Source organism: Prunus mume, linkage group LG4, assembly GCF_029339155.1.
Source record: "Prunus mume cultivar Tortuosa linkage group LG4, ASM2933915v1, whole genome shotgun sequence".
NCBI classification, from domain to species: domain Eukaryota; kingdom Viridiplantae; phylum Streptophyta; class Magnoliopsida; order Rosales; family Rosaceae; genus Prunus; species Prunus mume.
The window spans coordinates 6,089,989-6,117,788 of NC_142701.1; the positions used below are offsets into that span (position 1 = coordinate 6,089,989).

General features: G+C 36.8%; 3 protein-coding genes across 5 annotated transcripts; 1 reads left to right on the forward strand and 2 right to left on the reverse strand.

Annotated features, from left to right (window-relative positions):
* Nucleotides 1-17,861: 17,861 nt before the first annotated feature.
* LOC148917770 (senescence-specific cysteine protease SAG39-like) lies at nt 17,862-22,976 on the reverse strand. 2 transcript variants are annotated; one of them, XM_089051021.1, is made up of 3 exons: nt 22,956-22,976; nt 18,576-18,996; nt 17,862-18,454 (listed from the first exon to the last, which is right to left on the reverse strand). In XM_089051021.1, the coding sequence occupies exons 1-3, from the start codon at nt 22,974-22,976 to the stop codon at nt 17,862-17,864; spliced, it is 1,035 nt and encodes a 344-aa protein (XP_088907147.1). The 2 variants fall into 2 exon arrangements, with proteins under 2 accessions (XP_088907147.1, XP_088907146.1); XM_089051020.1 differs by lacking the exon at nt 22,956-22,976 and having other exon boundaries at nt 18,576-19,002.
* LOC103328310 (uncharacterized) lies at nt 20,517-21,815 on the reverse strand. The gene is made up of 3 exons (XM_089049531.1): nt 20,812-21,815; nt 20,655-20,721; nt 20,517-20,559 (listed from the first exon to the last, which is right to left on the reverse strand). The coding sequence occupies exons 1-2, from the start codon at nt 21,680-21,682 to the stop codon at nt 20,672-20,674; spliced, it is 921 nt and encodes a 306-aa protein (XP_088905657.1). The 5' UTR covers nt 21,683-21,815; the 3' UTR covers nt 20,517-20,559; nt 20,655-20,671.
* A 1,126-nt stretch (nt 22,977-24,102) lies between the features above and the next one.
* On the forward strand, nt 24,103-27,614 carry LOC148917771 (uncharacterized). 2 transcript variants are annotated; one of them, XM_089051018.1, is made up of 3 exons: nt 24,103-24,258; nt 24,431-27,184; nt 27,337-27,614. In XM_089051018.1, exon 2 carries the CDS (start codon nt 24,500-24,502, stop codon nt 26,726-26,728), a length of 2,229 nt encoding a protein of 742 aa, XP_088907144.1. In that variant the 5' UTR covers nt 24,103-24,258; nt 24,431-24,499; the 3' UTR covers nt 26,729-27,184; nt 27,337-27,614. The 2 variants fall into 2 exon arrangements, with proteins under 2 accessions (XP_088907144.1, XP_088907145.1); XM_089051019.1 differs by lacking the exon at nt 24,103-24,258 and having other exon boundaries at nt 24,636-24,774; nt 25,038-27,184.
* Nucleotides 27,615-27,800: the final 186 nt, after the last annotated feature.

The following is a 27,800-nucleotide window of genomic DNA, read 5'->3' on the forward strand; positions in this document are numbered from 1 at the left end:
CTTCTCTCTTGGAAGTGCTTTTGTAAAAACATCTGCAATCTGCTCATCAGTACCACAAAATTGCAATTCAATCTCTCCATTTTCAACTAATTTTCTGATAAAATGATGACGAAGTTCTATGTGCTTTGACCTGCTATGAAAGACTGGGTTCTTTGTCATGGCAATTGTGAAAATGTTATCACAGTACAAATTTGTTGGAGTGTTTTGCTCTTGATGAAGATCTGCTAATATTCTTCTAATCCAAACTGCTTCACATGCTGCACTTGTGGCTGAAATATATTCTGCTTCAATTGTTGATAATGCCACTTACTTTACTTCTTGATGACCATGATATAACTTTTTTCCCAAGAAAAACACATGCCAGATGTGCTTCTTCTATCATCAATTGCACCAGCCCAATCACTGTCTGTGAACCCAACTAAAATGCTTTCTTTCTCTTGTGTATATTTGAGGCCATATCCTTTGGTTCCTTGCACATATCTTAGTATTCTTTTAACAGCAGCAAAATGATGATTACTTGGATCATTCATGAATCGAGATACAACACTAACTGCATGAACTATGTCTGGCCTTGTATTAGATAAATAAATAAGTGAGCCAACAATACTTCTATACATAGAAGCATCAGCTCTTTGTGCTCCATCATTACTTGAAAGCTTTAAATTAATTGCCATTGGAGTATCCATTGGCTTGCAGTTCAACATATTGAACCTTTTCAAGAGATTTTCTGCATACTTTTCTTGATACATAAAAATCCCTTTTTCCGATTGTTGGACTTGAATTCCTAGAAAATACTTCATAGAACCCAAATCAGTCATCTCATATTCTTTCATCATGTCCTTCTTGAATGCTTCTACCATCCTTGGTTTAGTACTTGTATAAATCAAGTCATCAACATAAAGACACACAATAAGAAAATCATGTGTACCTTCTTTCTTGAGATAGAGTGATGGCTCACTTGGACTTCTTACAAATCCACTTTGACGAAATATTGATCAATTTTGCTATTCCAGGCTCTTGGAGCTTGCTTTAAGCCGTATAGTGCTTTCCGAAGTCGACAAACTTTGTTTTCATTTCCCTTTTCAATATATCCTTGCGGCTGCTCCACGTAAACTTCTTCTTCAAGTTCTCCATTCAAAAAAGCAGACTTGACATCCAATTGAAAAACTTGAGTTTTCAATTGTCTGCCAAAGCCAACCAGATTCGTATAGTTTCCATTCATTACAACCGGACAAGCGTTTCATTGAAATCTACTCCAGGTTGTTGAGAGTAGCCTTTGGCAACCAACCGAGCCTTATGCTTTTGTATTGAGCCATCTTCATTGTATTTTGTCTTGTAGATCCATTTAAGTCCAATGATGTCCTTTGATTTAGGCGATCAACAAGCTCCCACGTAAATTTTCTTGATAACTCTAATTTCTTCTTCCATTGCGTCGTGCCAAATTTTTTCTTTCACTGCTTCCTCAAATTTTTGAGGCTCCAAAGCACTCAAAGCAAGATCACATGACTCATATATTTCTGCCAAAGAACGTGTTCTTGCATTTAGTCTAGGAGTTGAATCTGGTGAACTAGGATCAGATGTTCTTGCACTTGGAATTGGACTTTGTAGGGCTGACACTACTACAAAAGGAAAACCCACGGCAATTATTCACGTCGTGTATTCTGTTTTCAAATCGTCGTGGAATCCACCGACATCTTTTCCATAACAAAACCACGACGGTGAATAACCGTCGTTGTTAAAACAAAAAACGTCATCAAAAATAAAACCGACGTCTTTGTGCTGCAAAAAGACATAAAAAAGCAGTCGAGGATGAGAATAGGCGACCAACTCCAACAAAAGCGTCGTTAAAGGAAACAGATGACAAATATAAATACGACGTCTTTACAATCATAATAGACGACGTTATTGACACCTACTACGTCACAACATTTCCCACAACCGTCGTAAAATAAATTTTCCACTTCGATTTTTTATGAATTATGACGTGGAAATAGATGTCAGGTTCATTAATTCGACGTATGTATTTACTTAGCAGCGTTGAAATGAATAAACAACGTCGGTTCCAAATAAATGAGCCGTATTACAGAATTTATCGTCATATTTTGAAAATAAGCAGCGTGGAAAAAATGATGGGGTCATTAATTACGACACGATAATTTATAAGGGCAGCGTTATGCGTCTATATACTTGTCGGTACCATGAAAAAGACCGTCGTGTTTAATAATTTATCGTCTTCATTAAAAAATAGCGTCGTCTAATTCATCTTAGCGTCGAAATTTAATGGACTTCAAATACCGTCGTGAATTCATCCTTTTCCGCCGTTTATTAAAGAACTTACGGCGTGGTAAATTCATAACGGCGTCGTCTTTTATGCGTTCGAGTTAAAATTCTCATCTTTTAGGCGTCGGTATTATGGGATTGGAGTCGTGTTATTTTGAATTACATGGCGGTTCTTTATGCTTGTCGGCGTGTTATCTGGATTCTTGTTTCACAATAGCGTCGTGGTTCTTCATTGTTACTTTGCTTTAAGGCGTCGGTAAATATATTGCGATCGTTGAATGCTCCAAAAGCGTCGTTATTTATTAGAACAGGCGTCGTTTTATTACATTTTATCAAAACCGTCGTGTTTTGTAATCTGGAACGATAATTTTGTTACGATTGTTTTGTGGCCAAACACTGTATAATGAAAGTGAAGAAATCACATTACAATATATTACAAAATTAATGTCATACTTTGCCAATTAAAGCATCATTCAACCCATATATCTTCACACCCATCTAGAATATTTTGACTCCTAACTCAACCACCACTTCATCAAATGTGTCAACATTTGGCATCACCCTAGTAAATGGCTCACACTCAATTCTCACATCACCTAAGACATCATCACCAATAACATCATTATATTCTCTATTAGGCATTGATAACACTACGACCAACCACGATGCATCGGGTCGTCAACAAAAAATACTTGTTTGACTTGAGAAGCCAAAACAAATTGGTCATTCCTATGTCAATTTTACTCAAATCTACAAGGTAAATCCAAGTTAGTCCACTACAAGACCAAGTATTATCAATCCAATCACACCTAAAGGTGGGATTGTAAACTTTTGGTAGTCAAGGTCCCAAATTTCTTGAATGACACCATAGAAACCCATATTTGAGAGAATGGGTTTTTATCCTAACACTAACAACTTGCATAGTATGTGCAAGTAAATAAACTCCACTATTTTGAGTTGCCGCACATCATCTTGTGCCTTGATGTTGAATTTAATACCTTTAATGAGATAGCTCCTATATAATAGCGCTTTGCCATGTTTGGACCATTGCTAGCCACCTTAAATTTTACGTCATCATGATTGTCTTCCTCATTAAGTTCACTTTGAACCTGCAAATTAATCATATAACTTCATTCAATCTAACATAGAAAGAAGAAAATTAAAGTCAATATGTTATTCAATAACATATACCTTGAAGCGTAGCCATTGAATGAAAGTGCTATTGTGCTTATCCTGCAGCCACTTTGTTCTCTTTCTAAATTTTGGATAAGTAGTCGGATGTGAATCATATGTTGCCTACATGACACACAAAATTCAAGTATTACGGTCCCAAACATATAAGATAAACATAAAAATAATTTAAAATGGAAACTTAAAGAATAAAACTCATCGTACTCGATATAAGGTAGGACTTCCTCCGTATTCTCCAAGACATATAGATGTGCTTGGTTCAACAGTCCCGATCAACTCGCTCCTTTGTGCAGCTGATAATGGCTTTGAAACTCCCATCTTTTGGCAGAAGGCACTCCAAGCTATACTAACATCGGATAAATGCTCAGTACAAAACTCTCTGACTTCTTGACTATATACGCTCGGCAATGCAACCTTCGGAGGCAGTGCGATTACAACATACCCTTTAGCACTTTCATATATCTTTCAAGCGGATACATCCATCTAAAATATCTGGCCCACAGACGAACTTCTCGACAAGATGTACTACTAGATGAACCATGATATCAAAGAATGAAGGGAAAGTACTTCTCAAGCAAACACAAAGTAACTACTACATCTTCTTCCAACTTATCTAGCTTGAAACATCATGATCTTTGCACATATAGCATTGAAGAAGAAGCACAAGCGAGTTATTGCATACCTTGCGGGCTTCTCCAAGCAGGCAATTTGCCACAGGGAGCAATTGTTGCATTAAGGTATGACAATCATGTGATTTAAGGCCAAGAAGTCTTGAATCTTGTAAAGATACAAGATTTTTATATTTGAAGAATAACCTTCAGGGACCTTCATACCATAGAAAGAATTGCAAACCTCTCTCTTCTCTGCTCTTGACAAATTCCAAGGCCCGGGAGGCAAGCGAGTACGTCTTTCTCCATACTCGGGTTGCAAATCGAGTTTTGACCCCATGTTCAATAAATCTAATCGAGCAGCAATCCCATCTTTATTTTTTCCAGGGATCTCCAGCAATGTACCAATGATACTATCGCAAACATTCTTCTCAATGTGCATAACATCTAGGACATGCCTCACGGAAGGTATTTCCAATACTCGAGATCAAAGAATATTGATTTCTTCTTCCAACAAACTCTGTCACCATCTTCAACCATATGCAGCACTTCTTCTCCGGTTAATGGCTCAGGAGGCGTGCCATATTCAGGTTTCCCATTAAAAGCTGCACGTTGCCTCCTATATGGATGATTGATCGGTAACCATTTTCTATGCCCAATGTAACAAATTTTGTGGCCATTTTTCAACCTGTGACTAGGTGTATCATCGCCGCATATTGGACAAGCTTTATATCCTTTAACAACACAACCAGATAAGTTTCCATAGGCGGAAATCATTAATTGTCCACATTAATGCAGCTCACAGTGTAAAGTATTCTCCATTATGTGCATCATACACTCCTCCAATCCCATCCCACAAAGATTTTAAATCATCAATCAAAGGCTCCAAGTAGACGTCTATATCATTTCCGGGCTGTTTAGGACCGGAAATCAATAAATCAACATCATGAACTTTCGTTTCATGCACAGCCATGGAGGGAGATTATATGTAACTAAGATAAGCGGCCGGCAACTATATACTGCTACTTAGAGAAGCGTGGGGATTGAATCCATCAGATGATGAGCCAATCTCAAGTTTCTCGGCTCATTACCAAACTCGGGCCATTTATCATCAAGAAGTTTCCAAGACGGGGAATCCGCTGGATGAGACATATAACCGTCAATTGATTTTCTAGCAGCATGCCAAGTCAAACTCTTAGCAGTCTCATGTAATCGAAACATCCTTTTAAACCTTGGAATTGGAGGAAAATACCACACCACCTTCGCTGGCACACCCTCTTTCAAGATTGAATCTTTGCCTTCCTTCCACCTTGAGATACCACAATTAGGACAATGAGTTAAATCCTCATACTCCTTCCTATACAAGATGCAATCATTGGGGCATGCGTGCATTTTCTCATAACTCAGCCCCAATGCACACAAAGTCTTTTTTGCCTCATACATAGAGGCCGGTATTGTATTTCCTTCGGAAGCAAATCGCTTTGAAGTATCAATAATTACAATAAAACAGCCATCACTCATCCCATATTTTGCCTTCAAATTATACAACTTCACTAATGCCGATAACCGTGTACTTTCTACAACCAGGTACAATGGTTGATCTCCATCCCCAATCACATTGGCAAACTCATAAGGATCAAATCCAAAATCACCAAAATCATTATCATCCATCTCTATTTCTTCGGACACAAAACTGTACCTACTATGGTCATCATCTTCTTCAACATTTCTACTAGCATTAGTAGCTGCTTCCCAAGGTTCTCCGTGAAATGTCCACTTTTTATAGCTTTGGTCAACTCCATTAAAGTATAAGTGATCCCTTATAATTCCAACCCCAAACAATTTCAAATTAACACATTTAACACATGGACAACGGATATGTGTGGTAGTTAGAAGATTTTCTCTGAAAAGTTCAAAAATGCTTCCACCCTAACTCATATGCCTTCGATCTTCTATCCGAGTGCATCCATGACTTATCCATCTCCGACACTATACCCTATTATATATAATAAAGTGAAAAGGAAAGCAATGACCATCACTATAGCAGATTATATAAAGTCTAATAGCAAGTAATATACAACATAGACGACGGTTTTAAACAAAAGCAGAGCGTATTTGACATTATAGACGACGGATTTTACGTCGTCTAATTATAACCACTGACGGTAGTTACATAACACCGTCGTGTATAAATAATAACGACGGTTTAAAGTAAAAAATGCGTTGTATCAAATAGCGTCGATATCCAGTTTATTTTCAAGATCCGAAAACCCTATTAACAACACAACATAAACATGAAACCAAGCAAGAAACTAACATATACGTGAAACCAACATATACTAAGCATGAAAACAATAAATCCATTCCCAATTCAACATAACAGTGATTAAAGATCCGACAAAATGAAATCCATTCCCAATTCAACATAACAGAGAGTGATCAAGAAAACATTAAACAGAAAATCCATGAACCCTTTAACAACATTATTAACAGAAAATAAAACATATATATCATTCAATGAATTTACAAGAGAAAGAGAGGTTTGTACTTACAGTTGGCGAGCTCACGATTATGACCAAATTGGATTTGACACTGACAACTTTGAATTAGAGATGAAGTGAGAAGCGAAATGTTATGTTCTTGCGAAATCGACAATTTTAGGGTTGGGGTTAGAAGTATAAAAATAAGAGCCAAATCTGAAAATTTTAGGTCAGCGAATATTTTAAGAAACGCGCTTTTAAAACATCGACCGAAAAAACACGCGTTGTTAAAATTTAACATTAAACATGGCGCTAATTACATTAGGGCGTCGTGGTAAAACTATGTACCACGCATAAAATCAAAAAGCGTTAAAACTATGAAAAACCACGGCGGGGTTAATTAACTACCGGCGTTGTAAACAATAATAAGCGACTCACGTGTAAACAAGCGTCGTTTAAAAGAACGGCGTCGGATTTTCACCATCTGGCGTAAACTCCATATTCACGACTCAATCACCATCGTTAAAAGTAATACCTAAACTTTAAAACCCTAAATTATATATTTGTAAAATTTAATTTTATAAAATTGTTTATGGTTTTACATCCTAAGAAATAACAAACATAAACCCTAAACCCCAAAATTATACTTTAACCATAAACCTAATAAATAACAACCTAATCCCCAAACCCTAGACCCTAAACCATCAAACTATGTAAGTGATGCTATGACTCATCAAAACAATTTTATTTAGGTTGGACATTTTAATCTTTTATTACACAAACTGCATTTTTTGGGTTTTGGGGAAGAAAATATATCAATGACTTCATAGGAGTTGAAGTTGAATTTTTTGAATTTATTTTAAATTTATTTTTAAAATTTTGAATTAAAAATAATAAAATATTCTTATGTCAACAACAAACCACGGCGAGGTTAATTAACTACCGACGTTGTAAACAATAATAAAGCGACTCACGTGTAAACAAAACGTCGTTTAAAAGAGAAACGACGTCGTATTTTTCACCATCAGCGTAAACTCCATATTCCACGACTCAATCACCGTCGTTAAAAGTAATACCTAAACTTTAAAACCTAAATTATATATTTGTAAAATTTAATTTTATAAAATTGTTTATGGTTTTACATCCTAGAAATAACAAACATAAACCTAAACCCCAAAATTATACTTTAACCATAAGCCTAATAAATAACAACCTAATCCCCAAACCTAGACCCTAAACCATCAAACTATGTAAGTGATGCTATGACTCATCAAAACAATTTTATTTAGGTTGGACATTTTAATCTTTTATTACACAAACTGCATTTTTTGGGTTTTAGGGGGAAGAAAATATATCAATGACTTCATAGGAGTTGAAGTTGAATTTTTTGAATTTATTTTAAATTTATTTTTAAAATTTTGAATTAAAAATAATAAAATATTATTATGTCAACAACAAACCACGGCGAGGTTAATTAACTACCGACGTTGTAAACAATAATAAGCGACTCACGTGTAAACAAAGCGTCGTTTAAAAAGAAACGCGTCGTATTTTTCACCATCGGCGTAAACTCCATATTCCACGACTCAATCACCGTCGTTAAAAGTAATACCCTAAACTTTAAAACCCTAAATTATATATTTGTAAAATTTAATTTTATAAAATTGTTTATGGTTTTACATCCTAAGAAATAACAAACATAAACCCTAAACCCCAAAAATTATACTTTAACCATAAACCTAATAAATAACAACCTAATCCCCAAACCTAGACCCTAAACCATCAAACTATGTAAGTGATGCTATGACTCATCAAAACAATTTTATTTAGGTTGGACATTTTAATCTTTTATTACACAAACTGCATTTTTTGGGTTTTAGGGAAGAAAATATATCAATGACATCATAGGAGTTGAAGTTGAATTTTGAATTTATTTTAAATTTATTTTTAAAATTTTGAATTAAAAATAATAAAATATTCTTATGTCAACAACAAACCACGACGTTGTAAATAATAATAAACGACTCACATGTAAAAAGGACGTCGTTGAAAGAGAAACCATGGCGGATGTTTCACCATCAGACGTAAAATACATATTCAACGACCTAATCACCGTCGTTATAAGGTATTAACCTAAACCCTAATAAACGACTTACTTGTTCAAAAGCACATCGTTTAAAAAGCGAAACCATGGCGAAATTGTCATCAAAGCGGCGTCTTATATACGCCCCATCACGTCTAAATATCATTTTACGTCGGTTTTTACATAATTATATCGTTGGAAAGTTATTACACGTCGGTTATGCAATTTGTTTTTTCTTTTATATTATGAAAACCTCAACAAATTTTCAGGGAAAAAAAGGATGTATATTATAAACAAAATTTGGACATTATATATTATAGAAAAAATTATATATTATATAAAAATATCAAGTGTTCCAACAATCATCTAATCCATATGAAGGCAAACAAACTCTGCCCATTCTTTCTGACTTCATCAATGGCTGCTTGGGGGTATGGCGCTTGATCTTTTCCCTTAATAGCGCAATCCATAAACAATGATTATTAAGCTTTACAAAATAAAAGAAATTCAAGAGACAGACGGCGTTGTTTTATCATCAGCGTAGTATATCGATTCAACGACGGTAATTTTAAATGACCGTCGTTGATAATAAAACCACAAAAAATGTTTGAAAATTTTATTCTTACCTTCTTCTCAAACTCCAAGGAAGGATCCATAATGATGTCCCTCATGAAGCGCATCACATAATACCCGCATTAAACCTCTTTGGGTTGCTTTGGTGTGCTGGCGAGTTTTCAGTTGGTGCTTTACGGCCTGAGTACGCCTATGTAGAATTATAAATTTTAAAGCTTGTTCACGATGTTTTGCCCTCCTCATCAACCACGATTTCGAGTAGAGGATCGAGAAAATAGACGGTTTCCCTCTTTGCCCTCACAATCAATAAGACCCAATAATTTGCACAAAAATAAAATAAAAGCGGCGGTTAATATAAAAACCGGCGTATTATATAGTTTCACTGGCGTAATAACTTAATCATCGGCGTTATTATAAATTTATCACGGCGATAATTAACTACCGGCGTGGTTAGTTGTTTCAAGCGACTCAATAAATAAATAACCGCGTGGTTAGATGTTTCAAGCGACACGAATTAGTTAAGCAGTTTTATAAGTGGTCAATTAGTGAAAATCATACAAACAAAATCCTTTTAAGAGACTAACACTGGATTGTAGGCATCATGAAAATCTGTTCACCATCTGTTTTTGAAGTCATTGGCTACAATTTGATACATCGATTAGTGACCCGACATTGGCACTAACTTGGCGAAGTCGATAAAGCCAACCATCTGCACATATTTGCGTCTCTCAAAACATCATATAAGCACCTAAATATATAAAACAAGCAGCGGTTATTTATACACAAGCGACGTATTATACAATTTCACACGCGAAATGAAATAGAAACAGAGGCGTGATAACTAATTTATCACGACGGTAGAAAAAAACGACGTTTTTAGTGCTTTAAAACGCGTAATAATTAAACAACCGACGTCTTATGATATAATGTTTGATATTTGATTATGACAAACCTCATATATACTGCAACCACAGTAGCCCCAATTTCTTCCATGCCTGCAAAGCTGTGTAATATCTTCATGCAAGACGAAGGTACTTCGAGCTGCACCAAACACCTCCTTCTCAATGTTGAAGGTCATGATCTTCTCCTGAGGCTTTAGTGTCGTTTCCACATAACGACAAAGGGACTGTAAGGAAGATGGCACCTCCACATTCGAATAATCAACTACTTGATTACCCTGTTTAAAGAAATAAAGCAAAATAAAATGACGTGGTAATTCATTAAAAACGACGGTTTAAATTAAAAAACGTCGTCTTATTATAATTTAAACGACGATAATTAAATACCGTCGTTTTATATAACTATAGACGTCGTAGAAAATAAATTCCGACGTCTAATGTGAAAACAAACGACGGTTTAAAGAAAAATATCGACGTCTGAAATGTGAAAAACAAATTAAAAAGGCAAAGTTATGAGAATATACCTCCTCGTCATGCTTTTCTTCTTCTTGTTTTTCTTCTTTCTTCTCTTCATCATTTGTTTCTTCCTTTTGTCCTTCATCTTTTTTCTCTTGTTTTTCTTCCTTCTTCCCTTCATCTTTGTTTTCTCCTTTCTTCTCTTCATCTTGATTATCTAAAGCCCCAGATTTCTGTTTTAAATAATAAAGAAATATATATATAAGACAGATTATGAGTAAAAAATTAAACCAAAACGTCGTGGTAAGGCATAACCTAAGACGGTATGTAAGAATTATGGACGTCTTAAAATTATTAAACGATGGTAAATAATAAAGCGTCGTGGTAATTGTATATTACGTCGTTAAGGACTAAAACCGTCGTCTAAAAACCACAAAGTACGACGTCTAGTGGCGTGTAAAACAAGTAAACTAAATACGACGTGATATTTAAATAAACACGACGGGTTATTTATAAAATCGTCGTGGTATGGTTTTAAAACGACGGGTTTATTCATAATAACGACGTCTAATGTAAAAAAAAAACAGAGAATTCAAAGTTCAGTTATGTTACCGTTTCTTCCTGCTGCTCCCCATTTTTGGCAGTATCATCCTCTAAATGTTGGGATCTCCCTTTAGCCCCAGAACAGCTTGCTTTATCAGACATTGGATTTATGGGGCTTTGCTGTAGACCTTGGTTTTGAGAGGGGCTAGTTTTCGGTTTAAGCATGCTTGGATCAAAATTGGGGATGAGGTGGGAAATCTGTGAATATTGAGAATGCACAGACTCAAATTCTTTGGATAATCTTGAAGCTACAAAGGCATCCCATTCTGCTTTCTCTATGAATTTATATACTTCAGGGGGTTGGCTTAATTTCTCCCTCTCCTTGATGTATGGAAGGATATAATGCCTCGTCAGTGTAGACTTGAAATCCTTCCATTTCTTGGCAGCAGAAGATAACACCGAGGTCTTGCCCCCTTGACCTACCACAAAAGCCATGTCAACGGCTTCCCAAATCTGCTCCTTTATATCATTGGGGATTTCAGCCCATTTCTTGTCCACAAGTGGGACTCTGGAGCGTGCCAACACACCAATGTAGGACTGCATCTCGGTATGTGCAGGGCCACATCCTTTCCCCCTTTTATTGTACTCAACAACTGGCTTGATTTTCTGCAATTTTCTCTTCACAACACGAGGCATTGTGCTCATACCTCGACCTGACTTTGAATCCTCAGAAATTGTTGTCGGGCTGCTTGGTTCTGTCTCAGCAGATGAAACAAACTTCATCTTCTTCAAGGCTTGTCTTGAGGAGTTACCATTCCAAGCTCCTTACCTCCATTTTTTTTGGAGCCAGAGTACTTACTTTGGTCTTGAGAAACCATGGTTACAGAATAAACAAACCTGCAAGTGAAAATATTTCGGGAAAAAATTAGAACACACACGACGGTTATTTATACAATACGACGTATGATAAGATTTTACACGACGTCATAACATAACATCAGACGTAATAAATGTTTAAAGAAGAAACAATACAAATGTTTAAACAACGACGAAACAATATTAAATAAGACGTAATAAGAACTTATTACGTCGATATTTCTGACGTCGTGATATTCATATTAACACGACGTAAATATTAATATACCGTCGTGTTATGGATATTCACACGACGTGAATAATAAGCTACCGTCGTATTTATAAGAAACCAAAAACATTTTTCTTTCTCTGTGAATGTTTGATTGCAGGTTTAATTTCTCTGAAACATGGTTTTTGGTTTTCCTAATTTGATAAAATACAAAGAAAAAAAGCTTTGGCATCTTTTTATAGACGACGGTATCTTAAAACAACGTCGTGGTATGAACATTCACACGGCGTCAATAATAAGATACCGTCGTCTATATAAGATACCAAACCCTACTTTCTTTCTCTCTGTATTTTATCAAATTAGGAAAAACGAAAACCATGGTTCAGAGAAATCAAACCTGCAACTAAACAAGCAAATAAAAATTTGACCGTCTGTTTAAAAACAACTTAGATCAATTTTAAGACGACGCTAGGACGAGTGACGAACCGTCGTGGTCTACATATTTAACCACGCAAATACAAAGCTACCGTCGTCTTATTTAGTTGAATTAGTTGTGTTCAAAGTTGAAACTTTCCCTCTCTTTCTGTGTATTTTATCAAACTTGAAAGAGTAAAAATGATTTTCGCCAGAAAAAAGGTAAAAAGATTTTCAAAACAAAAACAGTATGAGCATGCAAAATAGCAACAAAAATAGTGAGAAATGAAAGCTTACCTTTTGCGTGCAATGAAAGCTTTCTCTCGGATTTTGGTGTTTAAGTTCGAGGCGGCAGCGAAGACAAGAGGAAGGCGATGAGATACTCGGCGTGCTCGACAAGGAAAAAAAGGCGAAAAGTTTTCTCAGGAGATTGAAATTTTTTCGGGTTTGGAAGCGATTGCATGTGTAAGTCGGGTAGAAGCGAAAAGTTGTATATGTATACAAACCGTTTCATAGTAATAAGACGGCGGTTTACATATAACGACGCGTATTAATAGACAAACTACGGACGTTAATTTGAACTTATGGCGTGGTACATATCGACGAGTAGTGTTGTAAGTACCGCCGTAGTAAACTCCTAAATAAAGTCGATAACTCAATATCTCGCGTCATGGTAGAAATATTTAACACGACGGTTATTTTAAAGTTATAGACGTTTATTTTCATAATATCGTCGTTTTATTGTAATATACCGACGTGGATAACACTAAACTAAAGCGACGTATTATTTTTTCACGACGTGGATTCGTTTTTACACGTCGTTATGTGTAATATAACCGACGTGGATTTTATTTTTTTATTATAAATATAATTTTTTTCTCCTTTTTCTTATAGTTTATTTTTCAAAAGCGATTGCCTTATACATATAGTTTTTTTTCCCAGGAAATTAATGTTCTAGAATTTATAAAGTTTCTTTTCTAGGTGACTGATTTAAATCAAATAAAAATATAAAACAACGACTGTTTTTGTTATACCGTCGTTGTTTCTTGTCGTCTTAAGTCGAAGAAAAGCGTAATGTATTTGTTACCGACGAGGATTATTTTTGTTAAGCGTCGTTATGTGTAATATAACCGACGTGGATTTGGTTTTTTAATTATAAATAGGGTTTTTTTCCACGGGTTCTTTCAGTTTTAGTATTCGATTAGGGTTTCAACTTCTTCTTGCCCCTTTCTCTGTCTCACCTTATCTCTGATTGCAAATCTGATTGCAAATCACCAATTTTCAATAAATTGTCTCGCTGATTGCAAATCTGTGGCTGCCGTCGTGAAGTTTTAGGAGGCAATTGTTTGGATGTGAATGTTCACTTCCAAAAAATTGTCTCTCTGATTGCAAATCTGAGGCTGCCGTCGTCAAATTTCAGATGCAATTTTTTGGATGTTAATGTGTATGTGCGTTTGTGTATCTCAAAGACACAAATACACATACATCATTAACCTCTAAAATATTGTCTTCTGGTAAGATGATGATGAGCAACAGAGTTCCATCTTGTAAGATTTCCTAACCCTTGTGATCTCAGAATAATCTGATTATGTCGGCGGTTTTCTATATAAACCGTCGTGGTTATTTCAATTCTTGTCGTTAAGTAGATCTACCGACGTAGGATAACAAAATCCAAGAAATAAATTGTTAAAAACAATTCTTATTCAGACGACGGTTTAAATATAATGTATGACGTATAAAGTGGACAAATACGACGTTAAATTATATAATACGTCGTTATATGAAAACCCCAACTTGGTAAGAATTAAAGATGTCGTCGTAGAAATACGAGAAAGACGTCGTTATATTTACCTTTGCCGTAGTTGTACATTAATTTAATACGGCGGTATTTTGTATTTTACCGCCGTGGATTTATTTGTAATTATACGGCGCCTTATACGAAAACTTGGTCGTGTTAATTTCCGGGTAAAAACGACGGCTTTTTTTGAAACCGTCGTCTTTACTTTCTACGTCGGTCGGTTCATAACTTCCGCCGTTATTTGTTGGCTTCGATTTTACCTCTTGAAAATCCTATTTCAATAAGACGTCGGTTTTTAAATTAAGTACGTCGTGTTTTATGAACAGCCATTTGAAACTCCATTTTTTAGTTGTCTAATGTGTTATTTCACGGCGGTTTTATAAAACCGTCGTCTTTTAAAAAACAACGACGGTTTTCACTTAGACCGTCGTGTTTTTCTGGTCGTCTTTTTCACTTTTTGTAGTAGTGTGAGTTTCTTCTGAATGTGATAAATCTGGTTCCTCAAAAAATCTTGGCACTTCAATATCATAATTCTCCCATTTCCAAGCTTTGAGTTCATCAAAAATAACATCTCTAGAAATTACCAAACTTTTGGTTCTTGGATCAATTAATCTGTATGCTTTGGACTGATCACTATATCCCACAAAAATAAATTTCTCACCTTTCTCATCAAATTTTTCTCTCTTTTGAGAAGGAATATGTGCATATGCAGTGCACCCAAAAATCTTGAAGAAATCCACCTTTGGTTTAAAACGATGCCATGCTTCAAAAGGAGTCTTATCTTTGATTGCTTTGGTTGGAGACCGATTAAGAATAAAAACTGCTGTATGAATTGCTTCAGCCCAAAATGTATTTGGCAGACTCTTTGCCTTCAACATGCTTCTTGCCATCTCGACAATGGTACGATTTCTTCGTTCGGCAACTCCGTTTTGCTGTGGAGTGTACCTTGCTGTCAACTCTCTTTTAATACCATTGCTTTTGCAATATTCAGAAAATTCATTTGATGTAAACTCTCCACCACGATCTGTTCTTAACACCTTCAAATTGTGACCACTTTGATTTTCTCCAAAAGCTTTGAATTGCTTGAAAACAGAAAATGCTTCTGACTTTTGTTCTAAGAAATATACCCACATCATTCTTGAGAAATCATCTACGAATAGAATGAAGTACCTTTTGTTATTGAAGGATGGTGTACGAGTTGGTCCGCAAATATCTGCATGTACCAATTCAAGAGGGGCTTTTGCTCTCCAAGATGATTGTGAGAATGGTAATCGATGGAATTTTCCAAAGATACAGCCTTCACATATTTCCTTTTCAGAGTGAATAGAGGGAAGTCCAACCACCATATTTTTCTGGTGTAACAGCTGCAGGCTTCTTTGATTCAAATGCCCATATCTTAAATGCCATAACAACGATCCATCAACTTTTTCTGCTTCTAAAGCAAAGTTTTCCTTTGATGTCATCAGCAGCGGAAAAACTTTGTTTGCTGTCATTTTTATCTTTGCCACCAGAGTGTTATTCTTTTTATCAGAAATAACACAATAATCATCTTCAAATTTCACCAAGAATCCTCTTTGCAAAAGTTGTCCCACACTTAGTAAATTTTGAGCCAAATTAGGAACATACAGCACATCATAGACAAGTTTTGGAGTACCTCCTTTTGTTTGCACAGAAATGATACCTTTGCCTTCCACGTTGTGTAGTTTTCCATCACCAAGCTTGACTTGTGAGTTCACTTTTTCTTCTAACTTGACAAAGCAATGCTTATTTCCTGTCATATGATTACTGCATCCGCTATCCACATACCAAACATCTTGTGAATCTTGATGAGAACTGAAAGATGTATAAAATAATTGCTCTTGAGAGTCATTGTTCTCCGTAAAATTTGCTTCATTGTTTTTCTGGTATCTGCAGTCTCTTTGTGAATGGTTGGGTATCCTGCACCGGGTACATTTGTATCTGTAATCTGCACTTTTATGCCCATATTTGTTGCAAACATAGCATTGAAGGGATGATCTTCCATTTTGATTATTTGAATGGCTGCTTCGTTGTTGATTATTGGGCTGTTGCTTCCTTGTTGATGATTGGGACTGCTGCCTTGTTGTTGATTATTGAAACTGTTGTCTCCTTTGTTGGAGTTTCTACGCCCAAAATTTTTGTTTCTCCCATTTTGAGATTTCTGGAATTGTCCTCCTTTTTGTTTGTCTTCTTTCTCTTTCGAATTCACCTTGGACTGGAAAGCTTGCTCCACATGATTGTTACTGTGGATCTGTTGATTCTTTTTCATGTGCTTCCAATGAACCAATTAATTCATGTAAAGAAAGTGTAGATAAATCTTTTGATTCTTCTATTACAGAAGCGACATGATCATATTTTGGCGGTAGACTTCGTAAAGTTTTCTCTACAATTTTCTTGTCTGGAATAGTGTCCCCATAACATCTGATTTGGTTCACAATCCCAGAAACCTTTGTGAAGAATACTTGAATGGATTCACTGTCTTTCATAAGTAAGTTATCAAATTCCCGCCATAAGGATTGCAGTTTGATGGAGATCACTTTTTCTGAACCTTTGAACTCAATTTTGAGAATTTCCCAAGCCTGCTTTGATGTTGTTGCTGGAAGTAATCTTGGAAAGAGATTTTTGCTTACTCCTTGTTGAATTAGAAACAACGCCTTGGCATCTTTTTTCTTATTTTCCTTGTAAGTCTGCTGCTTTTCTTGTGTTTCTTTTCCCGTCGAAGTTTTTTCCAGTTCCTCATAACCATCTTCTACAAGATCCCAAAGATCTTGAGAGATGAACAAGGTCTTCATTTGTAGGCTCCAATATTCATAATTCTCTCCATCGAAAATAGGCATTAAATTTTGAATATTTCCAATGGTTGAGGAATTTGAACTTGATGCCATGATTAACACAGCGGAGGGATCTATTAGCTCTTGATACCAAATTTGTTGGAGAAAGATGGATAAGAGAGAATATGGAAGAAAGTTTTAAACAGAAATACTGAAGCTTTTTTGATTTCCTAAAAATTGATTACAACACTAGGCCATCTTATTGGCTATTTATAATAATATTCAGATCTTTTCATAACAGACATAACTCTTGGATTAGTTCCAAGAGTTGCAGACACAACTCTTGACTTCTAAAGAGATACAACTCTACTTTAATAACTGATACAAATGCATTACGTTTAACATCTTTCTGGCAAATTTCTTTTGACTTTGAGTCCCGCTACTGACAATCCCTCTTTATGGGTGATTGTAAAAACCAAAAAAGGGGCTAAGACGCACTCTTTATGGGTGATTGATAATCCAACAAAAAGAAACTGAAAAAGCTTTTCACAAATGGCTAAGTTTTCTTACAGCCACAGTACATATCTTATAAAGTATTTTACACATACAAGTACATATTATAGTACTTACAAACCATATAGTAGGCATTGGTTTAATTTTAAGCTAAGCAGTGGGGTAAGAGGCTTCCATAGCAATGCCACATAGACCTTCTTTTGCTTCAACATCTCTTTGCATCCTTATGTACCCCTCTTCACCCCATGCTGTCCCCCATGAGTTCTTAACCAACCAATACTTAGTCCCATCATCGCTAACGCCATAACCAACAGCGGTAACCCCATGGTCAAGGCTCGTTCCACAGGATCCTGTAAAGACACCACTTGAATAGAACTGGAAATCGGAACCTCCAGCATCAATGGCAACAGAAACTGGTTGATGAGCAACAGCGGTTAGAAGGGCTTTTTCGCTGTTTGCAGGCACATCTTCATAGCCAGTTATCTTGGCTGCAATGCTTGCTGCTTTCTTGGTATTGCATGAACCATCAACACCATTGTAGGGGTAATTAGCTTCCGTACTAAGCCCATGGTTTTGTTGGATGAACTGAAAGGCATCATCCATCAAGCCACCCTCACAACCTTGGTCTACACCGCTGGTGTCACAGTCAACTAGCTCTTGCTCAGACAAAGAGATCAGTTTACCAGTTGTAAGCTGAGTAATGCCTTCGGTCGCTGCCACTGCCGAAAAAGCCCAACAACATCCTATTTTTTCATTGCAATTAATAGTAGTTAGAATAACATAAAAATATTACTAAACTCCAAAAGAAGAGTATATAGTGTTACTATAAATGATTAATAATAATGAACCTAGACGATTAATTACCACATTGGCCTTGGTCCTTGATGGGGGTTACAGCTCCTTTCTTTCTCCAGTCCATTGCAGCTGGCACTGGCGCCTTAACATTTTCATATTTGAAAGAAGTCGTCTTTGTGGAACATTCATGCCCCTTGAATCCATTTCTTGAGGCTTTGAACTCTTCATTCGTAAGGTCTGCAAATTGATTAACACCCAACTTGTAGGGTTTGTTCACATCGTTATTCGATGATTCTATAAACGCCACATTTTCTTTGAATATCTTGAAACGATTCTCTTTCTCGTTAACATCGTTATATACGCGACCATAACGAGTCATCCATTGCTCGTATCTCCCGTACATAGATGCATCTTGGAGACTGCGAGAGGTGGCTTCACAAGACCAAGCCCCGAACATGAGGATCAAGCCGAAACCAATACATTTCCATAGCTCCATGATATAGCTAGTGTACTAGAAGCAGCTGGGGTTTGAATTTGATAAAGTAAATATATGATGAGCAGGTGTACCGAAATGGTAGTCTGGTCACAATTTATAGAGTATTGATTCTACTGAATGACCATGACATGCCCTCTCCGTGCCCCAAAAAATTATCTGCAATTTACGTGCCCTAGAAAATGTTCAGATACGGACCTCTAATTTTTAAAATATAGTTCACATATTTGACCTCTAATTCATTTTGATAATATATATATATATATAATATATACACAATGGACCATCAACTACATGGGATCTTAAACTTAATTATTTCACATTATTGTTGTTAAATTTTAAACAATTTGAGTGATATGCACAATTCATTGACTATTGTTTTGTTATGTTCGAAGGTAACCAATTTTTTGTCCCAAAAAAAGAAGGCAACCAATTCTGCTTAGTTTTGAGCCTATTTTACGTTCGTCCTGGTAAGGAAAATTGGCAGCTAGCCCTTTTATTCTTTTTGGGCCCTAAGCATATATTTTTTAGCCCTAAGAAGGTATAGTCCCATTTAAGGCCCTCATCGGGAATGGCCTACAGGGTGTGGGGTGTGGGTTTGAGTGAGTGCACCATCATTTACTATTGAGTATAATGGATTTTATGCGCTAACCGAATTTATATTGATGCATTGGCATTGCCATGTAAGTGTGCTACTGTGCCATCTACATTTGAATCCAGTGAAATTTTGTGGTACTTAAAAGAAGTTAATTGAAAGGGATAATTGTCGAAATGTCACCCGAACTTATACTTGTTTCAATTTGTCACTTTAAAGAAAAATTTAAGAGAAATGTCACCTTAAATTTTTCAAAATCCACAACTTGTCATTTGAATTTAACAACCATCCAATTTTCCATCCATTTTTAAGGGTGTTTTAGTTTTTCTATTTTCAAGAGAAAAAAGAGACCTCTCTCAACCTTTCTCCCCCATCTACCCCAAAACACATCGCATAGGAACCCCCTCCCTTTTTTCTCTCTAACCATGTATAAAATACCCTTTAAAATGGATGGAAAATTGAATTGTGTTAAAGTCATATGACAAATCATGGATTTTGAAATTTTTCTTTAAGGTGATAAATTGAAACTGAGATATCAATTCAGGTGACATGTCTACAAAAATCCCTAATTGAAACAAGGACTTTGGAATTTTGTTTAGTGTATCACAAGTTACTTCAGCCACTGTTCTGCTTCTTTAGAATCTCTAAACTAACAATATGGAGATAGAATAGTGGAGAGATTATGAGCTTGCCAATAAAGCGATGATAAAGAAACAACCTTTACTACAACAAAAGCCGATTCTTTCTTAGTGGTTATAGACTGTACTCATAGTGCAAGAAGAAGGAACCCAATTCCCTAATCTTCTTCTTCTTTTTGTTTTTATAATACGTCAATCCCTGTGGTGGGCTTAAAAGTTGTGCTAAATACAAATCAGCTGACGACCCACAAACCTACACCATCATGTTATCCTCTTCTGCTTGATTCTCATGAAAGGAAAATATTTCATTACTTCCACACACTTGCCCTACAAACATTGCGGAAAATTCTCAAACGTACTTATATTATTAAAACGAAGGTCAAACCTCAACTCTTGCATTTCTTATGGATTTCAAATCCAACCTATGAAATTTCAAAATCTACCAGACTGAAATCAACAGGCAAGCCAAGCAATAGAATAGCCAAGTACCTGGAAGCATACAAAAACAACTGGATTTCAGAAACATAGACTCATATAAAATCCCAAAAAGATACAAAGATATACATGTTTGATACGTACCAATCTGCCAGGATGAGAGCCTCGAACCATAATTATAATTGGCTCCAAAGTAACAATCATTGGTGGTGTTTATCCCATTTGGACAATTACATAAAAAAGAATTGTAAGCCCCGCCGGAAAAGTAGCCACAAATCCCATTGCTCATTTCACAATTAGCACATGAACTTGGATACTCATTATTCACACTGAATTTATATTTGAGCGCAATCCCATACTTCCAACTGTTAGGGTCAGACTGGCGCTCGTTGAAGCTGTAAAACCCAGAATAAGAACTGCAATGCAGTTTCTGCAAGTCCATCTCGAAAGCCGGCCCGAGATCAACAGGCGTGTAAACACAACATGTGGAGATTGGGAGGTTGATTGTGCTTATGGCCCTGCAAGAATATAAGAAGCTGCAAATTGAGGTGCCTTGGTTGTCACATAGGGACACTTTGGAGTTGTTGTTTTTATCAGTGTATAGGGTGCTTGATTGGAATATTGGGGAGGAAGAAGTTGAGCAGTCAAGTAAGGCGAAGATGTTGTCATCTTGGAAAGAGAAGGGCGAGTCCCAATCCAGGCCAAAGCCTTTGCTTGGTTGGGTGCAGGAACATGTTGACATGGAGGGGTCTGAGATGTACATGACTTTGTTGATGTAGTCTATGTTGGTGACAGGGTAGGAGCCTGTGTGCATTGTGAGCAGGAGGTTGCCTTGGCTGCATGACACGTGCTGGTGGAAGCGCGGGTCGCCGCAGCCAAGGTCACTGCCAAATGGGAATTTGAGGGGGAGTTTGCCACAGGATCTTTGGCAGGTTTGGGATGAGATTGAGGAGGGTAAGAGGAAGATGAAGATGAAGGAGAAAATTGTTGTTGAAGGATGGTGCGGAAGCTTCATTGTTGAAGGTGTAGAAGGAGAAATTAATAAGATTGTTGAAGAGAGGATGAGAAGTGAAGCCTTGAAGTGGAACGCTATATAGCTGGCGAGTTTTCACTTAGAGGATTTTAGGAAAAGTGAGATAAAATAAAAAGGCTTCGCCTCTATTAGAGAGATGATCGGTTGAGATGGTACAAATAGCAACATTGTACTAGAAAGAGGAATTTTGTTTAACAGGAATTGGTCTCTCAACACCACTTTCGGTGTCGAATGACTATTGGCTATCTTTTGATGCATCTGCTTTTCCTTATTATTAGATGCCATGTTTCCCCTGTTAGGCTACACACTCTCTCGTTATATATGTGTGTATACATATATGGCTCGCTAGTGTATTTTAATTAAGAGTCGTCGAGAGATCCGGAACAATTTTTAATTCAACCAAGGAAGGATGTAGTAAGTTAATAACCACTAATTGGATCTAACAGTACATGTACATGAACCGATCTCCCATGCATTCATGGGTCTCATAATCTCACAAATCACATGGCTTGTGACCCAGTTCCAAAGCACAATACTTAGGTGCACTGCTTGAGTGCACTCTTTTGTCCGATCCGTTGTGATCAACGAGTCTTTACCATATACGACATAATCGAACATCTTTAGGCCTTCGTTTGAGATACGCACTCTATTGTGATCAACAAGGTTGAAAGAGGTATAGAGAAGTTAGGATGTGTGATGCATGGTAACTACAACAATGGTCCTTAATCAGATTACTAACACTTAATATCATGAGTATGTGGAATGACCTAAATCCAAATATTCTATAGTAAAATGATGCTTTCTTTGTTTTGAGATCCCAATGCCTAACCTACCCTACCCTTTCGACCCCAAAACAAGCATAGCCGCAGCTTTACACATAATTTTGAATGTCCATTTGCAAGCTCATCAACTTTTTTGATTGAGTAATGAGTATATATTCCCAGCATTTCAGCCTCTTATAAAAGATAAGAAAGAGAAAAGAGAAAGACCAAAAGCATAATGTTGGAATGAACCCAGATTGAAAATGCAGCAATGATGATCTCTCATTCATTATTCAACTTTTCCCATTATTTATATCAACCAATTCATCATCAACATTATTTGTTGTTGTTGTTGCTGATAACAAATTTTTAATCCTAATTAATTCCCATTAATGCATATAAACTGGGCCATAATTGAGTTGGTAGGGTATTCAAAAATTCAAATTCTTACCCAAATGTTGTAACTAATAAGAAAACTTCATATTAATCTGAACTTGTAAATTTTTCATGTGCATATTCCACCAAGCACTGCTTCATTCAAGGAGTGTTTTTGTATACCAAATTTCTTTTTCTTTTTCTCATCTTTATCATATTGTTAGGTTTATAACACTTGATTATATTAAAAACTGTATGAATATAATAAAAAAATAAAAAATAAAAAGAAAGGGACCTAATTAGAATTTAAGTCAACTAGATTTGAAGTAAAGGCATAAAACGACATGTCGTATAAGCTCATTTATAATTCTAGCCCAAGCCCAAGTCTCTCTTTTTAAGAATCAAGATTTCATTCAAAAACTCAAGAAGAGAGTACATTTGCAGAAAGAAACGGGAGCAACCATGTAGGTGCTTTCTCAATCCAAAAAACAAAATCATTACAGCTGCTTGCAAACTGAGTCAAGGTGTGTGCCACCTTATTAGAGCTCCTTGGGGACCATTGACATCAAGCTACTCTAAATTTTGCTTAATAGGCATTTTGCTTCTTCAAGTAAAAGACTATCCATTCCATTGCATTCCTCTGCCGAAAGAATATCAATTATGCATTCTTTTGCGTCCATCTCTAGAATGGCACAAGTATATCCCATGTCAAGAGCAAAACCCAGTCCTTCAATTGCAGCCATGAGCTCCGTTTACTTGACCCCATAACTGGCTCGGATTGGCTTAACACATGCACCCATAAAGTCACCACACTCATTTCTAACAACCACACCTACCGCACAAATTGAATCCCCATTTTTGAGTGCTCCATCTACGTTTATTTTATAGAGACCTACTGGTGGAGGCCTCCAAGAGCAATTTTTTTTCTGTGCCTTTTTACCGATTGCTATGGCAACATAAGAGCAATTATTATTTGCATGAGATTAATTTTATTTATATATATGATATTAATAAATAAAAATTTGCTAGGTATGTATATAAAAATATTAAAATATTAATAAAAAAATTGAATTTTTTGGTAATTTTTCAGATTTTTTTTTTGGTGCTTTTCCCTCATATAGCAGCTCGGGGCTTGATGGACCCCAGCTCTTAACCGGGCTGGAGCTGATTTTGGGAGATAGGGGCCTTTTTGCCTGGGCTGGGCTGTCCGCTGGAACTGCTCTTACGCCTATCCATTTATCACGCATCCCACCTCTTCGAATCCATTCGTACAAAAAAAGGGTCTCCGAACCCAATATCTTCCAAGAGACCAAGAATCAAACGTGGGCTCATCAGCTATAGCACTCTCCCTCATGTGCCCTCGATTGCTCGTCTGCTGTGGGCGGTCAGGTATTGTTCTGTAGCAGCGACGTCGTCTATCAGGTACTGTTCTCGCCTCTGGAACTGAGTCGTTAAATCTTTCGTTCCAGATCGATACCGTACCGCGATTGGGTACGCTCGATCCAGATTGAAATTCGTAGGGGGTGAGCGAATTAGGAAACTATGGTTTTGACGAGTGTGTGTACATTGAGTGTGAGTAATTGTTGCTTTACAGGTAATGGAGGAGAGCCGTTGCATCACCAGAATAGGTTCCCCAAATTTGTCTTGATGGGTTCCTACAGATATGAAGAGGAGCACTATCTTCTCATTCTATTGTTTTCAGAGCTCCTCACATCGTCCCTTCTTAAGTCTTTCTGTAAATTCTTCGCTATTCTTTAGGAGATGTATAAGCCATGGACTCTCGTCAGGCTCAACAAATACGAGGCCTTTTCCTGATTATTCCCCCAAGAGACCGACCATCAACGATTCCGAACTTGTCCAACGCATCTCCAACACAATAAAGCTTCGCTGCTCTGAGCCCTTACGCCGTATTCTGAAGCCTTATGAATCTCAGTTCAGGTCTGATCACCTTATATGGGTCCTCATGAATATTAAGAATGACTATAAACTAGTTTTGGATTTCTACGACTGGGCATGCCTACGTAGGGACCCAACATTAGAAGCTCGTTGCGTTGTTGTACAAATTGCTGCAGCATCCAAGGATCTTAAAACGGCACATGAGCTTATTCATAAGTTTTGGGCAAAACCCAAGTTAGATGTTAGTGTTTCATTCACTCACTTTGCTGATCGGTTGATATACACGTATAAGGATTGGGGTTCAGATCCCCATGTGTTTGATGTTTTCTTCCAGGTTATTGTTGAAAGTGGGATGCTCAATGAAGCGAGAAGACTTTTTGATAAATTGTTGAGCTATGGGTTGGTTATCTCTGTTGATTCCTGTAATTTATTTCTTACTCTCCTATCAAGCACCTTTGATGGGATTGAGATGGCAATAAAGTTTTTCAATGAATATTATGAAGTGGGTGTTCATTGGAACACCGCATCATACAATATTATCATTCATTCTCTTTGCCGATTAGGGAAAATAAAAGAAGCTCACCATTTACTCCTGCAAATGGAGTTGAGGGGTTGTATACCTGATGTTGTAAGTTATAGTACTTTAATCAGCAGATATTGTTATGATGGAGAACTACAGAAGGTGTTGAAGCTCATAGATGAAATGAAAATAAAAGGATTGAAGCCAAATGCCTATACCTATAACAGCATAATACTTCTTTTGTGTAAGACTGGTAAACTATCTGAAGCAGAAGTGATATTGAGGGAGATGATGGCTCTGGGAGTACTTCCTGACAATGTCGTCTACACAACTCTAATTGATGGTTTCTGTAAGATGGGAAATATTCAAGCCGCATGTAGGCTTTTTGACGAAATGGGGCTTAGGAAAGTTATCCCTGATTACATAACGTATACTGCTATTATTCATGGATTTTGTCAAACAGGGAAGATGGCAGAAGCAGATAACCTCTTCCATGAAATGGTTAGCAGAGGGTTAGAACCAGATGAAGTTACTTATACAGCACTTATTGATGGCTATTGCAAAGTAGGTGAGATGAAAGAGGCTTTTTCTCTTCACAACCAGATGGTTAGTATGGGGCTTAGCCCAAATGTTGTCACTTATACGGCACTCGCTGATGGCCTTTGTAAACAAGGGGAGGTAGACATAGCAAATGAGCTTCTTCAAGAGATGTGCAGGAAAGGCCTTCAACTTAATGTCTTTACTTACAACTCAATTGTTAATGGCCTTTGTAAATCAGGAAATATAGCGCAGGCGGAAAAATTAATGGAACAAATGCAGGTTGCTGGGCCCCATCCTGATACTGTTACTTATACTACTCTGATGGATGCATATTGTAAGATAAGGGAGATGGCTAAGGCGCACAATGTCTTGCGTGAGATGCTCGATAGAGGGCTTCAACCTACAGTTGTGACATTCAATGTGCTAATGAATGGATTTTGTATGTCAGGAATGCTAGAAGATGGTGAGAGGCTACTTAAGTGGATGTTAGAGAAGGGTATAGTGCCTAATGCCGGCACTTATAATTCTCTCATGAAGCAGTACTGCATTAGAAATAATATGCGTACTACAACTGATATGTATAGGAGCATGTGTGCTGGTGGGGTAATGCCTGATAACAACTCCTATAACATTTTAATAAAAGGGCATTGTAAGGCAAGGAATATGAAAGAGGCGTGGTTTTTGCATAAGGAAATGGCAGGAAAGGGATTTATTCCCACAGCAAGTTGTTACAGTGCACTTATAAAGGGTCTTTTTAAGAAAAGGAAATTTGCGGAGGCAAGGGAACTCTTTGAAGAGATGCGGAGACATGGTGTAGTTGCAGATAGAGAAACATACAACATTTTTGTTGATATGAACTATGAAGAAGGTAACATGGACATTACTCTTGAGCTCTGTGATGAAGTTATAGAAAATTGTCTTGTGGGCAAACCCTAGAATGAAGGCACGTAGCTGAATCTTGTGTGGTGCTCTATTGAGATATTTTGGACAGAAATTGTTAGTTTGGTTTCTCTGAACTTGCATTTCGGGTACCACCATCATGGTAAATTTTCTCAGACCTATGCATTTTGTATGATCCAAGAATGTTGCACAGTTTTTCTGAAATGATGATGCTGAGTTCTTAATGGTATCATTTCTAGGTTTTTTCTTGTTACTTGATGAATCTGTGCTTCCTACATTATGAGATATATTTCGCTTTGTTATCCGGGGACAGAGATATGCGTAGTACCTGGGTATCAGCATTTGATATGAATTGAAAGATAGATGAAGCTGGGCCCGTAGGGACTACACGTTCCATAAACATATCCAAGGAATCTCAAGATGGTTGTTTTGTTCAAACGTTTATCTGTTTGAATTGCATCACTGCTAAAATGATAAAAGAAGATGCACCAGGTACTAATCTCCCCTGTAAAGTTGGGTATCCTGTTTGTACGTCTTTTTTTTTTTTTTTTGTTTACTCTTTTTCTTTCAAGATTTGGCATGGAAGGACGTTTATTTGCGGCTTATAGCATTATTCTGATCTTGACGACTTTGACTGGGTGCAGCAGCAATCAGTGGTACAGTTGGAGTTGGGTGTTATGAGCAGAGATGATGCACATCCCAGAAAGAAACAACTGAAGCTGCTAATTCGGGGGAGGGCCAGCTTAAGACCGAGAGCCACTGATGAGTGGGACGAATGACCTTGTTTGACTGAATCTATTTCGACATTATTGTAAACATAACTTAAGCACATATCAGCTAAGTGGATCAGAGTTAAACAAACGATAAGCAAATTTTATTAGCTGTTGGGAATTGATTCCCAAATGAATCAATTATGTGACAATTCAGAAGTTGACTTGATTGACTTAAATTTATGGTAGAGTTCAGGGGTCACTGAAAAAGAAAGCGTAATGCTGGATGACAGAAATTTCCTACTCGGTATCCTATCCAAGTAGGAAACTCAAAAACTGTGATTTTTCTTAAAAACAAGGAATTCTCTAATTCATTTTTTAAGATTCAAAAAGTTGTT

Coding starts and splice junctions, on each gene's coding strand:
- LOC103328310 (XM_089049531.1), bottom strand. CDS start 21,682: ATGAAGCTTCCGCACCATCCTTCAACAACAATTTTCTCCTTCATCTTC. Junction 20,722..20,811: donor GCTCTCATCCTGGCAGATTG/GTACGTATCAAA, acceptor GTATGCTTCCAG/GTACTTGGCTATTCTATTGC.
- LOC148917770 (XM_089051021.1), bottom strand. CDS start 22,976: ATGCACATGAAAAATTTACAA. Junction 18,997..22,955: donor TGCACATGAAAAATTTACAA/GTTCAGATTAAT, acceptor TATATCATGGAG/CTATGGAAATGTATTGGTTT. Junction 18,455..18,575: donor CAAGGACCAAGGCCAATGTG/GTAATTAATCGT, acceptor ATGAAAAAATAG/GATGTTGTTGGGCTTTTTCG.
- LOC148917771 (XM_089051018.1), top strand. CDS start 24,500: ATGAAGAGGAGCACTATCTTCTCATTCTATTGTTTTCAGAGCTCCTCA.